This window comes from Neoarius graeffei, chromosome 21, assembly GCF_027579695.1.
Source record: "Neoarius graeffei isolate fNeoGra1 chromosome 21, fNeoGra1.pri, whole genome shotgun sequence".
Taxonomy (NCBI): domain Eukaryota; kingdom Metazoa; phylum Chordata; class Actinopteri; order Siluriformes; family Ariidae; genus Neoarius; species Neoarius graeffei.
This window is the reverse complement of record NC_083589.1, coordinates 56,496,732-56,510,925: the sequence shown is the minus strand read 5'-3', so window position 1 is coordinate 56,510,925 and position 14,194 is coordinate 56,496,732. Positions and strand designations below refer to the sequence as shown.

General features: G+C 42.3%; 1 protein-coding gene across 2 annotated transcripts in view; it reads right to left on the bottom strand.

The window, feature by feature from the left end:
* The window catches only part of chst11 (carbohydrate (chondroitin 4) sulfotransferase 11), a 114,882-nt gene that overhangs the window by 46,273 nt on the left and 54,415 nt on the right, over positions 1 to 14,194 (bottom strand). For both annotated transcript variants that reach the window (XM_060903398.1, XM_060903399.1), the window contains exon 2: positions 874 to 959. In XM_060903398.1, coding sequence (XP_060759381.1) covers positions 874 to 959 — 86 coding nt within the window. The remainder of the gene's footprint in view (positions 1 to 873; positions 960 to 14,194) is intronic.

Sequence of the window (14,194 nt, the reverse complement as noted above, 5' to 3'; positions counted from 1 at the left end):
GGCAGGTTCCCCTTCTTGTGTATCACATGTCGGTCTATTTTTAGACCAGGAAACCCCCAAAGTGAGAGAGTCATTTCTCCTCGTATATGGGGGCCAAAAAAATTGCGAAAAATTTTGAGTTAATCTTTCAGTTAGCTAGATTTATTGGTATTAGCTAGATTTATTGGTATTATTTTTATCGCGTTCTATCCGCCATTGCTGATAATATGTGCCACGTCACACGTCACGTGGTACACAAGAAGGGGAACCTGCCGATGACATCACACACGGAAATTAAAAGGGTAGGTGACTTTGGTCGCAAAATTAATATACTTGTCGTTGTCAAAAAATTATGTTTGATATGTCATTTTGAAGCTAAAAGATTTCTCTATCTAGTGATACCATTTATATATGTTGTCAAAATATATTGTATTTTATGCCAAAGAATACATCCAATGGTGGAATGGCACTTTAAGGGGTAAAACCTATTATATCTTCCTCTCAAATCTCAAATCAAGGGTTAAATCCACTTCTCTAGATCGAATAGAACAGGCAAAACTTCACGATGTGACTTTAAAATATCAATTATTGTAAATAAGCAATAACCTTTGCTTAAAATAGGAAGACCATTCATTCATTCATTCATTGCATTTAACAATGAATGCTGTTTAAATAAATTGAAAACAGAAACCCAAGACACATCTTCAGGCAACGCTTATTTTTGTGGTATCGAAAAATCAATATCAAAAATATCAAGTCCCAAGTTGTATCAAATGGAATTTTGATAATAGTGTTGTGTATTATTATAACAATTTAAGGTGACGCCAGACAAAGCCAGTGTGAAGTCAGACATTTATCAGACAGGCTGATATTTATAGCCTGTTAGAAAGGTACCTGTGTGGGGTTATAAAGTTCCTGCAGTGCATTTCCCGAACCTCTCCTACAGCAGCCCTCTGCTGCAAACGGGTTCCGTCTCATTACTGCAAAACAAACAGAAACGGAGACAGATGGTGAGGCAGGAAATCAGACACAGATCAGAACTAAAACCAGAATGCTAAAATGTGGGTAAAAGCAGTAAACACATTCACATTTATAGTTTGATGTGTCTCAGGTTAAAAAAAAATAAAAATAAAAATCCTCATGTCGTTATTAAACTTTCATTTGGCAGAGCCCTTCATATTGGCTAAATTTCCATATGCACTCCAATAACAAATACATCATAATAACATTTAGTAATAAAAATTGTGTATACATCATATAAGGAATCTAATGAACCAGTGTTGTGTTTAATGTTGTGGAACCTCAACAACACAAGTTAGTTCCTGTTATCACTTGGTTCCCTCACCAGCCTCTCGTATTTCTCTTTCTGTTGAAGTTAATGAGACAAAAAATACAGCTTGTCATGTTACCGAGAAACCACAAAGTGCAAAGCCTTCCGGTCCATCAGAACTGAGAATTCACGTGGTTCGACAAAAAAAGTTCAACATCAAATCCTTTTCTTTTTATCCTCGCAACAGTTCGCACCGCTATGGCCTCATGTATTATTAGCTTCAGTGTGTGAAATATTGAAAATCCTCTATGTCTGAACATATATCAGAACCTACATTCTGGGTTTCTAAAGGACGCGTGTCGTGAATATTTCAAATATAGTTTAAAAAAAAAAGTAAGCCATCCCTCTTGCCTTCATGCTTTCATTATGCTTCTCTGTGTCAATGTGATCTCATTAATTTTATTCAAAGCCTGCAGTGAAACAGTATTTGAGTTTGACGTTAAATAATTCTCTGTTCTGCTATTTACACATCACAGGTGAAAAACCCAGCAAGTCTGTAATGTGAAATAACGCACGATAAAGAGTTTAAGTGGTAAAATAATGTGAAACCTTCATCATTTACAAAATTAATAAATAAGAGATGTGACTTCAGGAAACAATAACCTTTGCTTAAAATAGAAAGACCATTCATTCATTCATTCATTCATTGCATTTAACAAGTCTGGATTGTTCACAACAGCAGTTTTAGGAACAAAGGTTTTGAGAGTGAAAAGGCTGCTTTATTAAAAAAAAAAACTGTGCAAAATGGTGACAAATAATCTGCCTTGGAAAACTGGAAGAAGAAATAAACCCCCGTTGCCTGTTTTGTTCATCATCTGTCCAGTTTGGATGAAAATATTCACACTAGCCTCAGATTCCTGTTTTTTGGCTGACATGAGTGGAACCTGATATGGTCTTCAATATGGCTGTGGCTCATCCATCTCAAGCTTCAACATGTTGTGCATTCTGAGATGCTTTTCTGCTCACCACGGTGGTAAAGAGTTGTTATTTGAGTTACTGTAGCCTATCTGTCAATTTGAACTAGTTTAGCCATTCTTCTCCGATCTCTCCTCTGAACAAGGCATTTCCAGCCACAGAACCACTGCTTAGGCCAAGTTTACATTAGACCGTATCTGTCTCGTTTTCTTCGCGGATGCACTGTCCGTTTACATTAAAACGCCTGGAAACGCCGGGAAACGGGAATCCGCCAGGGTCCACGTATTCAATCCAGATCGTGTCTGGTCCGGTGCTGTGTAAACATTGAGAATACGCGGACACGCTGTGCTGAGCTCTAGCTGGTGTCTCATTGGACAACGTCACTGTGACATCCACCTTCCTGATTCGCTGGCGTTGGTCATGTGACGCGACTGCTGAAAAACGGCGCGGACTTCCGCCTTGTATCACCTTTCATTAAAGAGTATAAAAGTATGAAAATACTGCAAATACTGATGCAAATACTGCCCATTGTGTACTTATGATTGTCTTTAGGCTTGCCATCCTTCCACTTGCAAGTGGTAAGTGACGCGCATGCCCGATATGCACTAGGATCACACACACAGCGGCTCAGTCCCGAATCACTGCTCATGCGCTTCACTCGCGCGCTCTGTGAGCTGCGCAGGGCCGGAGTGCGCACCCTCCAGAGGGCACTCGCTGTTCAGGGGGGAGTGATTTGGAGCGCAGGATGCCTGCGGAGCCGAGCGTATCCGTGTATTGGCGTTGCTGTGTGCACGCGAATTGTGTATTGGCGTTGCTGTGTGCACGCTAATCGTTTTAAAAACGTTAATCTGATGATCCGCTGATACGGTCTAATGTAAACCCCACCTTATTGTATATTTTGTCTTGTGCACCATTCTGTACAAACTCCAGAGACCGCTGTATGTGAAAGATTTGAAAGATCTGATTTATGCCCTAATTTTAAGGACTCGTGACTTGACTTGGACTTGAGTACTGATGACTCGGACTCGTGCATTAACCGAAGCCAGAGTTCCCAAGCACGATAATGTCCACAGGTGTGTTACACTAATTAACGCCCCATCAGAAACAACAGTGGAACCATTAACAAAACCCAACAAATTAACATATTTTACAATAGAGGGATTTGGGGAAGTTCACAAAAAAACAAAAACTTTATTCCTATGAAATTATGACATTGCTACATGTGTGTGGAAGAAGAGTCTGAAGACAAAAATATTAGTTTCTCAGTCGTTAGCCTGTGCTACTCGCTCTCCGATTTACGGTTAAGCTAGCATTGGTCTTCAAGAAGGCCGAGGGTGATCAATTTTTGGTCCCTCGATTATAAATCAAAATCTGATTGATTAATTCATCTGACACTTCCTACACAAACATACACTGCCATGGCCTTCTGTCCCGGCAATGAAGTCCTAACCAATGAGTGAGCAGCTCTAAACTCTTCTCAGCTGAGACACAACAAACAAAAAAATCTCATTAGATAACTCGATTTTAATGTTTTCACGACGGTAACCCTTTCGTTTCTGAAGCAAATTTGATAGAAAATGAGGCCGAATTAGAATTAGAAGAGAATAATTATAATGAAATTATGAAAGAATGAAAGCAATTAAAAAATGAAATAAATTAAATATAACATTTGAAATGCTGATAGGTTTGGGCTTCTCTGAAGGCCGAGAAGGCCCTGACGTTTCCCCTCTGGAGATGATATTTGGGGAAATAAACCTTCTGAGCAGTATTCCCAGGTCTCTACTGCAGTTCTCTGTGATGTTCTTTAGTCTTACAGCACAGAGCAGAAATGGTTAAGGATGTCATCTGAACTTTTCTGAGCTCTTTCCAATCCACTCACTAACCCACGTACAAATGTGGAAATGCATTTGTGGATGTGTATCAGATTCAGGCCAAGTTTACATTAGACCGTATCTGTCTCGTTTTCTTCGCGGATGCACTGTCCGTTTACATTAAAACGCCTGGAAACGCCGGGAAACGGGAATCCGTCAGGGTCCACGTATTCAATCCAAATCGTGTCTGGTCCGGTGCTGTATAAACATTGAGAATACACGGATACTCTGTGCTGAGCTCTAGCTGGCGTCTCATTGGACAACGTCACTGTGACATCCACCTTCCTGATTCGCTGGCGTTGGTCATGTGACGCGACTGCTGAAAAACAGCGCGGACTTCCGCCTTGTATCACCTTTCATTAAAGAGTATAAAAGTATGAAAATACTGCAAATACTGATGCAAATACTGCCCATTGTGTAGTTATGATGGTCTTTAGGCTTGCCATCCTTCCACTTGCAAGTGGTAAGTGACGTGCATGCCCGACATGCACTGAGATCACACACACAGCGGCTCAGTCCCGAATCACTGCTCGTGCGCTATACTCGCGCGCTCTGTGAGCTGCGCAGGGCCGGAGTGCGCACCCTCCAGAGGGCACTCGCTGTTCAGGGCGGAGTGATTTGGAGCGCAGGATGCCTGCGGAGCCGAGCGTATCCGTGTATTGGCGTTGCTATGTGCACGCGAATCGTGTATTGGCGTTGCTGTGTGCACACTAATCGTTTTAAAAACGTTAATCTGATGATCCGCTGATACGGTCTAATGTAAGCCCCACCTCAGGCGTCATGAAAAATTGAAGCATTTTAACATGCCATGATGTAACTGGTCTTAATGGGTTTGCAATTTGGTCCATAGACAGAGGCAATCACTGCGTAACTGAGTTAACGTCCAGAAAATAAAAAATGATGTCCTGTGAAAGCTGTCTTTGTTTTCCACTGGTGCACAATGAACACTGGCTATAGATCATCATCATCATCATCTCTCTCTCTCTCTTGCTCTCTCTCTCTTTCTACATTGGTTGGATCACACCACATGGTCCTTGATTATTTTCCTATAACAACACATGCCCAAGTGAGATATTTTTCACACACTGTTGGAGCATGTTTCCTGTTCCCAGCTTTTGATTCCATCCCATTTGTTGTGTCTAGGAGTGTAGGACAGGATAAATGAGAAGAAAGGTTGATGATAGAAAAAGAGGGAGGAATGAGCAAAATGAGCAAAACCTAATAATGATAGAGAGGAAAGAGGGGAAAGTGAGTGAGAGAAGAGAAATAGGTTTCTACAGCTATTACACACAGAACAGTTTACAGCTCATTAGGGCTAGAAACAATAAAGGGTAAACAAAAGAGCAAGACCAAGGTGTGTGTGTGTGTGTGTGTGTGTGTGTGTGTATGTGTGTGTGTGTGTGTGTGTGTGTGTGTGTGTGTGTGTGTGTGTGTGTGTGTGTGAAGTTCAATGTGAGGCTGTTCCACCTGAAAAAGCACTGAGATACACCGTTATTCCACAAAATGAACGTTCCTGGCTGAAACCAAAATCACGACACAATGAGCAGGAAATTTAAATGGGGTTCATTTTTTAAAAATTAAATATGCTTTTTTGATTTCCTAGATTTCCGTATAAGTGATATTAACTTATAATGCTTTGCATTAATATTTTGAAATGGAAAACTACCATGTGATGAAAAAAATATTGCAGCTAATCCATTGCGGTCACGGGTGAGTTGGAGCCAGTCCCAGCTAACACTGGGGTACATCCTGGGTACAGTGTTGCCAGTCGATCACAGGGCTAACACAGACAGACAGACAGACAGACAGCCATTCCCACTCACATTTACACCTACAGGCAATTAAGGCCCTGTCCACACGGCAACGGATTCAGGTGAATCTGATAAACTTGTTTATCGTTTCGGCCTGGCGTCCACACGGCACCGGCGTTTTGGGTGCCCCAAAAACGAAATCTTTTGAGAACGGGTTCCAGAGTGGAAAAATCTGGCAACGGCGCCATTGCGAAGTCGTCTGGATGAGTAGAACAGATTTATTTATGATGACGTCACAACCACATGACTGTCAGTGCTTCACGCCAGGTAGGAGTGTAACGAACTCAATGCGAGTTGTCAACAAATCCTATAACTTGGTTCATGAAACGTGCTTACAAAATATTTTCACTGCTTTCCAAAAACAAAAACAATCCCACCAGCAAAAATAGGGGGAAAAAAAGGAGCGATCTCACCTCTTCAGATGTTGGTTTAAGTCCGACAATACATTCCTCAAAAAGGGCGTAGAAGAACAAAGTAATCCATCAACATGTAGCATTCAATTTATTCCGGACCATTAAAGAATTCTGGAGGATATCAGAATGTTGGCGTACCGGCTTCCATCTACCCCCATTCATTCCTCTTTCCGCGTCTTTCGTTTTACGCTACTGATTAATAATCAAAACTTTATGTGGCTAATGCTACAGAAGAAGGGGTTTATGCGCATGCGTCTACTTCTTCTATTGTTCTGGTGTCTCCGATGGGACCGTCTTACAGCGCACGTAGAGGTGTGGCATGTGTATTGCATCGTTTTCAGCAAGCGTTGCGTTGCCATATGAACCTGATATTTTACTGATCCGTTGCCCATGTGGACGCGATATGTAAAAAAAAAAAATCTCGTTGCCGTTGTCGTGTGGATGTAGCCTTAGAGTAGTCAGTTGACCTAATCTACATGTCTTTGGACTGTTGAAGGAAACCAGAGCACCTGGATAAAACCCATGGAGGCATAGGGAGAACATACAAACTCCACACATGCCCCTTTTCCACCAAAGCAGTTCCAGGGCTGGTTCGGGGCCAGTGCTTAGTTTGGAACCGGGTTTTCTGTTTCCACTGACAAAGAACTGGCTCTGGGGCCAGAAAAAACGGTTCCAGGCTAGCACCAACTCTCTGCTGGGCCAGAGGAAAGAACCGCTTACGTCAGCAGGGGGGGGCGGAGTTGTTAAGACCAACAACAATAACAAGACCGCGAAAGATCGCCATTTTTAAGCGACGAGAGGCAGCAGCTGTACAAACGCGAATTCATCCATTATTATTATTGTTGTTACTGCTGCTGCTTCTTCCATGTTGTTTTTGCTTCGATATTCGCGCCAAGGTTTATGCAAACGTAGCGACGTAACTGACGTATACAGCGACGTAATGGCGTGGCTTCCCTTAGCACCGCGAGCTATGGAAAAGCAAACTGGTTCTCAGCTGGCTCGCAAGTTGAACGAGTTGTGAACCAGCACCAGCCCCGAACCAGCCCTGGAACTGATTTGGTGGAAAAGGGGTAACAGAAAGGCCCTTGAACAACCAATAGATTCAAACCCAGAACCTTCTTGCTGTGAACGTACTAAAGGTTTGGCTTTTGCAATCATGCCACTGCTACCTTGTGTTGAACCTCTGCAAGCCGGAATTGAACTCAGTACTTTTTGGTTGTCATGGGGTTAGTTAACCACTATACCATGGAAATGCTGTTCCAGAACTGTAAAAAATATATAGTTTCATCATCTGTCCTCTACTCTAAATGATATTTCTTTGTACAGGGAATGTTTAAACCATTATTCCCCTTTCTTATTAAGACTGAAATATTTTTGTAACGTGTTCTGCTTTAAACCTTCGAACATGTCCCCACTATACACTCTCAGAAAATAAAGTCCATTATTGTACCTTTAGGGGTACAATGGTTTGTCACTGGGGCAGTACCCTCTAAGGTGCTTATTTGTACCCTTGATATGCTGTTTGGGAACATGTGTATATACCTTTTGGCCCTAACAAGGTCCACTTAGTTATGTTGAGTTCCAAAAATTGGAGTAAAATAGTGTAGATTGTACCTTGATGAACAGAAATGGACTCCTACTGTACCCCTATTTCTCACAGTATAGTAAAAAGCAAGGAAAGAAAGAAGTATTTCAGGGTTATTTTGTCCAGACTGCGTTTATTTGCTATAATTTCGTAGTGCAAAGGAAACAGCTCATGGTGACAGTTGGAAGTCTATATTTATTCTAATATTTATTCGAACTAACTTGCCAAGTTCCGAGTCTCGAAATAAAATCTGCAAACACGGAGTTTCCAGTTTATTAGGTGCTAAATGCGTATGTCTAATAAACACGTAACCTGGTGTACATTTTGAGCATCAGATAGAAAAAGTAAAAGTACTGCAGAAAATACAGTAGTGTGTACATTGCTAAGCCAGAACTATAAAGGAGAAATAGGATTTAGGATAAATATAGTATACTGCAATATGTACAATAATCTTGGCTAATTTTATTATTTAATACTCAAACAACGTTGCCTCTTATGGAAGTTCCAGAAACTGTGATTTCTTTCTTGTCCTTTCTCATAAGGTTGATAGAATTCATCATGAATTTTTTTCATAATTTCCTCATTTATACTTCCTCCCAATTTATAATTTCCTTCCATTTCTCACCCTCTAGCTGCGTCTTCCTTAGCGTGTATGGAATCAATTTTGTGCCAAAATGTTCATACAATACTTTTGAAATATCAAACAGAAACGACAAATCAAAATACAAAAAAACAAAAAAAGTCAATTTTTTTAGACTGGCAAACAAATTATTCGTGTAATCGTGCAAAATATCAGTCTATTACTCTTCAGAAGCCTTTTATTTTTGTTCCGCGTCTTTGTCAGTTTTGTTTGACGTAATTTATTTTGGTTGCGATTCCAGCTTTCTCGTTTGCGCTCCCTGACTTTTTGCTTGCAGTTTTGGCACAAACTTCACGTGTGGGTGGGCTGTCCAGGAATGCATTCCCATTGGCTAACTTGTGTTTGTGCCAAACTTGTGCCAAAACTGCAAGCAAAAAGTCATGGAGCGCAAACGAGAAAACTGGAATCGCAACCAAAATAAATTACGTCAAACAAAACTGAGAAAGACGCGGAACAAAAATAAAAGGTTTCTGAAGAGTAATAGACTGATATTTTGCACGATTACACGAATAATTTGTTTGCCAGTCTAAAAAAATTGACTTTTTTTGTATTTTGATTTGTCGTTTTTGTTTGATATTTCAAAAGTATTGTATGAACATTTTGGCACAAAATTGATTCCATAAGCGTACAGCAGCTAGCAATCTGCAACTGTTAGCATTAAAGGGGAACTGAAGGCAAATTTTTTATTATCAAAATTCTATTTCTCATTTTATTAAATATCGGAATGCATTTTTGATCGCTATTTTATCACTGCTATAGCAGGTTATGAGTGTTTGAAATATGCTATGTAATATATCAGTCCATATGTCAAAGCAACGGCCGTAAACGAGATTCGTTGAGACCTGTGCGAGACATCGTAGGATGGAAGTAAAACGTACAGCGGAAATCAAAGCGACCGACATCTGCCAACGTTGTCAAAAGACGTGCGCGCCCTCCTTCGAATGCTGACATAATCAAGCCAGAAGTTCTCCCTGTGTCCGAAATCGTTCCCTACTCACTATATAGGGCACTGTATAGTGGGGACGCCATTTTGTAGTGCTGTCCGAAACCTTAGTGAGGATTATGTGGGAAATGCGCTCAGTATAATATGTATTTATCACAAAAATACATGCATGTATTTATTATTTTGAAAACCCACCAGCCGCCTGATCTGGCACGTTTTAATTGCGTGACAGTAATGACATAAATACCAGCGCGATGGACTCGTCCTTATCCTGTCGTCTTTCCAACTCTTCTCTACTCCATGTCGGTTCGAAGTCGTGTGGAATAATCTCCATCACTGATGAAGCTGGCAAATCTCGAAATTAATCTAAATTGGAAAGATATGGCGATCTGGCCGCTGTGTAAACAGTTTTCAAAATGGCGGCGCTGACGCTTCACATTTGAAGTCTGGCACAAGTCTCGTGAAGATCGCGCGGATAAGCGACGCCTGCTGTGAACCAAACAAACTATATTCAACATGGTTCAAAACCGAAAAGGCAGATAAGTGTAATATAATATGCCAATACGAGTCACGATATAAGGTTAATAAAACCGAAAACGTAATTAAATAGCATGTTAATTAAGAAATAAAGCAAGTTTAAAAATGACTTCAGTTCCCCTTTAAAGCAAATACAAGCTTCGTCAGACATATGTGCTACATTGTTTTTTTAACTGCTGCTCTTGGAATGACAAAGGAGAATCGCTAGCTAGCTACTGCTGTGCTGTCTGGCAAGGCACACTGCCATACAGATGCGAGTGAGGAGTCAAACTCTTGCAGTTACCAGAGGACTAGCCCCCCACTGTAACCCTAGCTATGTGAGAGGCCGAGGGCTACGGAGAGCGGCGCCACATGGCGTGGGAAGGACTTTTTACTCTAGTCTACATACTTTAATTCCTAACAAATCCCCAATTCATCAGCGTACATTACACCACAGAATGGAGGTGGAGGTGAAGTAGGATATACAGGATTTAGTTGATAAAAATATTGAACTGCACAAACCTTACTGCAGTGTCCAGCTTCGTGGCTCCAAAGGAAGTAGGTTACTCTCAGGGGAAACATCTGATTGAAAACATCTAAAACCTGATTGGTTGAAATTAATTTATGGGAATACAAACTGTCCCATGTCTCCTCCATCCCAAATCTCCCCGTCCTCCCCTAGTGTTAATACTAGTATATGATTCTGACATTGAGGCGGCACGGTGGTGTAGTGGTTAGCGCTGTCGCCTCACAGCAAGAAGGTCCTGGGTTCGAGCCCCGGGGCCGGCGAGGGCCTTTCTGTGTGGAGTTTGCATGTTCTCCCCGTGTCCGCGTGGGTTTCCTCCGGGTGCTCCGGTTTCCCCCACAGTCCAAAGACATGCAGGTTAGGTTAACTGGTGACTCTAAATTGACCGTAGGTGTGAATGTGAGTGTGAATGGTTGTCTGTGTCTATGTGTCAGCCCTGTGATGACCTGGCGACTTGTCCAGGGTGTACCCCGCCTTTCGCCCGTAGTCAGCTGGGATAGGCTCCAGCTTGCCTGCGACCCTGTAGAAGGATAAAGCGGCTTGAGATAATGAGATGAGATGAGATTCTGACATTTGAAACAGTTTGTCCAGGCTTTTGCAGACACATCACACTTCACTAACCAGCACACATACTTTTAACCTAAATCCAAACTGGATGGTGATATTTCAAAAAACAAAAAAACAGTAATTACAGTATTTCTGGTATATCATCCGCCCAAACCTAGAATTCGCTCAGTATAGATGATTACACCACAGCCCAGTAAAAACATACCCTCACCCTGCACATGCTTAACAGACTGTTTCCTCCCAGGCTGTGATAACACACTATCTCCTGCCATCCTTCAGCAATGGATTATGGTACACAAGGGAATTAGTTCATCACTATTTATCCTTCACACAGACGCAAACGAAAACAGATTACTTCCATTACGTTGTGTAAAAAGGCAACAATCGTGGCAGAAACACACACATGCACACATACATACATACAGCCTCAAATTGCCATAGGAGAACCCACAAAGAGCATAATTTAGCATCCCACAGTGCATATGAAAACTTTCCACGTGTAAATGCAGCTTGAACTCTACTGTGCAGAAGAAAACAGGAAGAAAGAAGTGTGTGTGCGCGTGCACGCGCTGTGATTTCTTGTTAAAGTCATTTCTGAAGATTACAGATTTCCCATTGGTAAAATATAGGCCAAGGAAAACCCACACACACACACGTTAACAGGGTTGAGCAGAACACTGTAAAAGCACTGATGGCTGAATATATTCAATAATGTATTCCATTATAATACGTAAAAATGAATCTATCTTGTATTATGTAACTGAAATTCACATCTCATCTCATCTCATCATCTCTAGCCGCTTTATCCTGTTCTACAGGGTCACAGGCAAGTTGGAGCCTATCCCAGCTGACTACAGGCAAAAGGCGGGGTACACCCTGGACAAGTCGCCAGGTCATCACAGGGCTGACACATAGACACAGACAACCATTCACACTCTCATTCACACCTACGGTCAATTTAGAGTCACCAGTTAACCTAACCTGCATGTCTTTGGACTGTGGGGGAAACCGGAGCACCCGGAGGAAACCCACGCGGACACAGGGAAAACATGCAAACTCCACACAGAAAGGCCCTCGCCAGCCACGGGGCTCAAACCCGGACCTTCTTCCTGTGAGGCGACAGCACTAACTACTACACCACCGTGCTGCCCTGTTGTGAACTTACTATATTAATTTCAGTGAACTCAAAATTTTAAGGCAGCCCTTGCACTAACTTTAAGTTAAAATAACAAATCATTTTTTACAGTGCATGCTGTGCAATTTTACTACACACGCCGTTTCAAGAATATATATTCTATCCACATTGACTGCATATGAGCAATTGTGCGCTCTGATTGGCTACTGTACTACTAGGATATCAGCTCATATACCGTGAGTAGAGAAAAGCAAAATGACGGAGCATGTTGCTGAACTAACCGAGGATGAAATAAAAACTCTACTTGAAAAACCCCCCCACAAAAATTGTTATCAAGTATTTAAAAGAAACAGTTAAAGGTCCCATGGCATGGTGGTTTGTTGATGCTTTAAATGGGCTCGTGGAGGCTTCCGGATGTTATATCCGCAGCCTTTCTCGAAATGAACCCTCGGTACGTAGATATAGCCTCCTGGGAGAAAGCCCCATTTCAGCGCTTTTCCCAGTGCGTTGTTTTGCTAATGAGAAGCAGGACGCGGGGAAGGGTAGACGGTGGGGGCGTGCCATGGGGGGAGGGGGAGGGGTTGCCGTCTGCCTCCCAAGCCGGCCGAGAGCGCTCCTCGTCGGGCACGGCCAGGCGGGCGAATGCCCTGGTCCGTCCGCCCTGTCTAAAAAAATGGTACAACTCGAGCCCATGTACCTGGCTAACTTCAGGAAGCGGTTAGCTGCACAGCTAATGTAGCCATTGCTAGGCTAGCGCACCAATTTTAAAACACGGCAAAACGACCAGTTATACACTTACTTGTTCAGTGTTTGTGGCTGATGCGGCAGGGATGCTTGGCACAGACCCAGGCTTCAGTGACAGTTGATGTGCAAAACCTGCCCTACTGTCCCAAGTTGTGGAAACATTCATCAGGAAAATGCTTCTGACAAACATACACCGTCTTAGGTAGACTCGACGGCGTATTATTGAAGTAAATAAAATTAAGCCACTGCGTCTTCAGGGGCTCTCCCGTCGGCAGTAAAAACAGACTCCTTTCTGTGTTGTCACATCCATGTACAGCGCAAAATGTAGTCATGTGTTCTGCGCATGCGCAGTAGGCTTCGCGCATGCGCAGTAGGCTTGGTAGGACAAACAGCAACTTTTGAGTTGGGCGGGCAATCCATACAGTGGGTGGGAATCCAGAGGTGGGGCGTGGGGATCATCTCCCTTGCTGACGTAGGCAAGGGAAGAGTTTATCAATGCGCTGTTTTGACGCGCCATTCTCAAATGTTGGGCATAGTTTGGTTTACACATTATGAAATTTCTAGCCACTGGGGTGACTTAAGAAGGTCAGAGGAACTCATTTTAACGTTAAAAAACCTCAGAAAGTGAAAATTTCATGCCATGGGACCTTTAAAAGAATGTAGTTTTTTTTTTCTCCCCCAATATCCCCTATTCCACATTCCAGCCCAGTCGGTGGCCGTAATGCACCTTTAAGTTGGTTTGCCAACAGCCAAAAAACCCTAAAGAAGAAGAAGAAGAAGAAGAAATTTAAAAAGCAACAAAATATGGAATAAAAGTAAGCAGGTGGGTGGCACGATGCTGTAGTGGTTAGCACTGTTGCCTCACAGTAAGAAGGTTCTGGGTTCGAGCCCAGTTGCTGACGGGGGCCTTTCTGTGTGGAGTTTGCATGTTCTCCCCGTGTCTGTGTGGGTTTGCTCCGGTTTCCCCCACAATCCAAAGACATGCAGGTTAGGATAATTGGTGGATCTAAATTGACCGTAGATGTGAATGGTTGTTTGGCTCTATGTGATGATCTAGTGACTTGTCCAGGGTGTACCCCGCCTCTCGATGATTTTGTCAGATGTTTTTAATAAAGTTTTTATTTATCGAATTTGCAAAAAATAAAAATGCTCTGTTTCTCAAAATCCAGTGAACATGGATAGAATAAAACAGTTATTCCACTCAATCTCATCATGCACA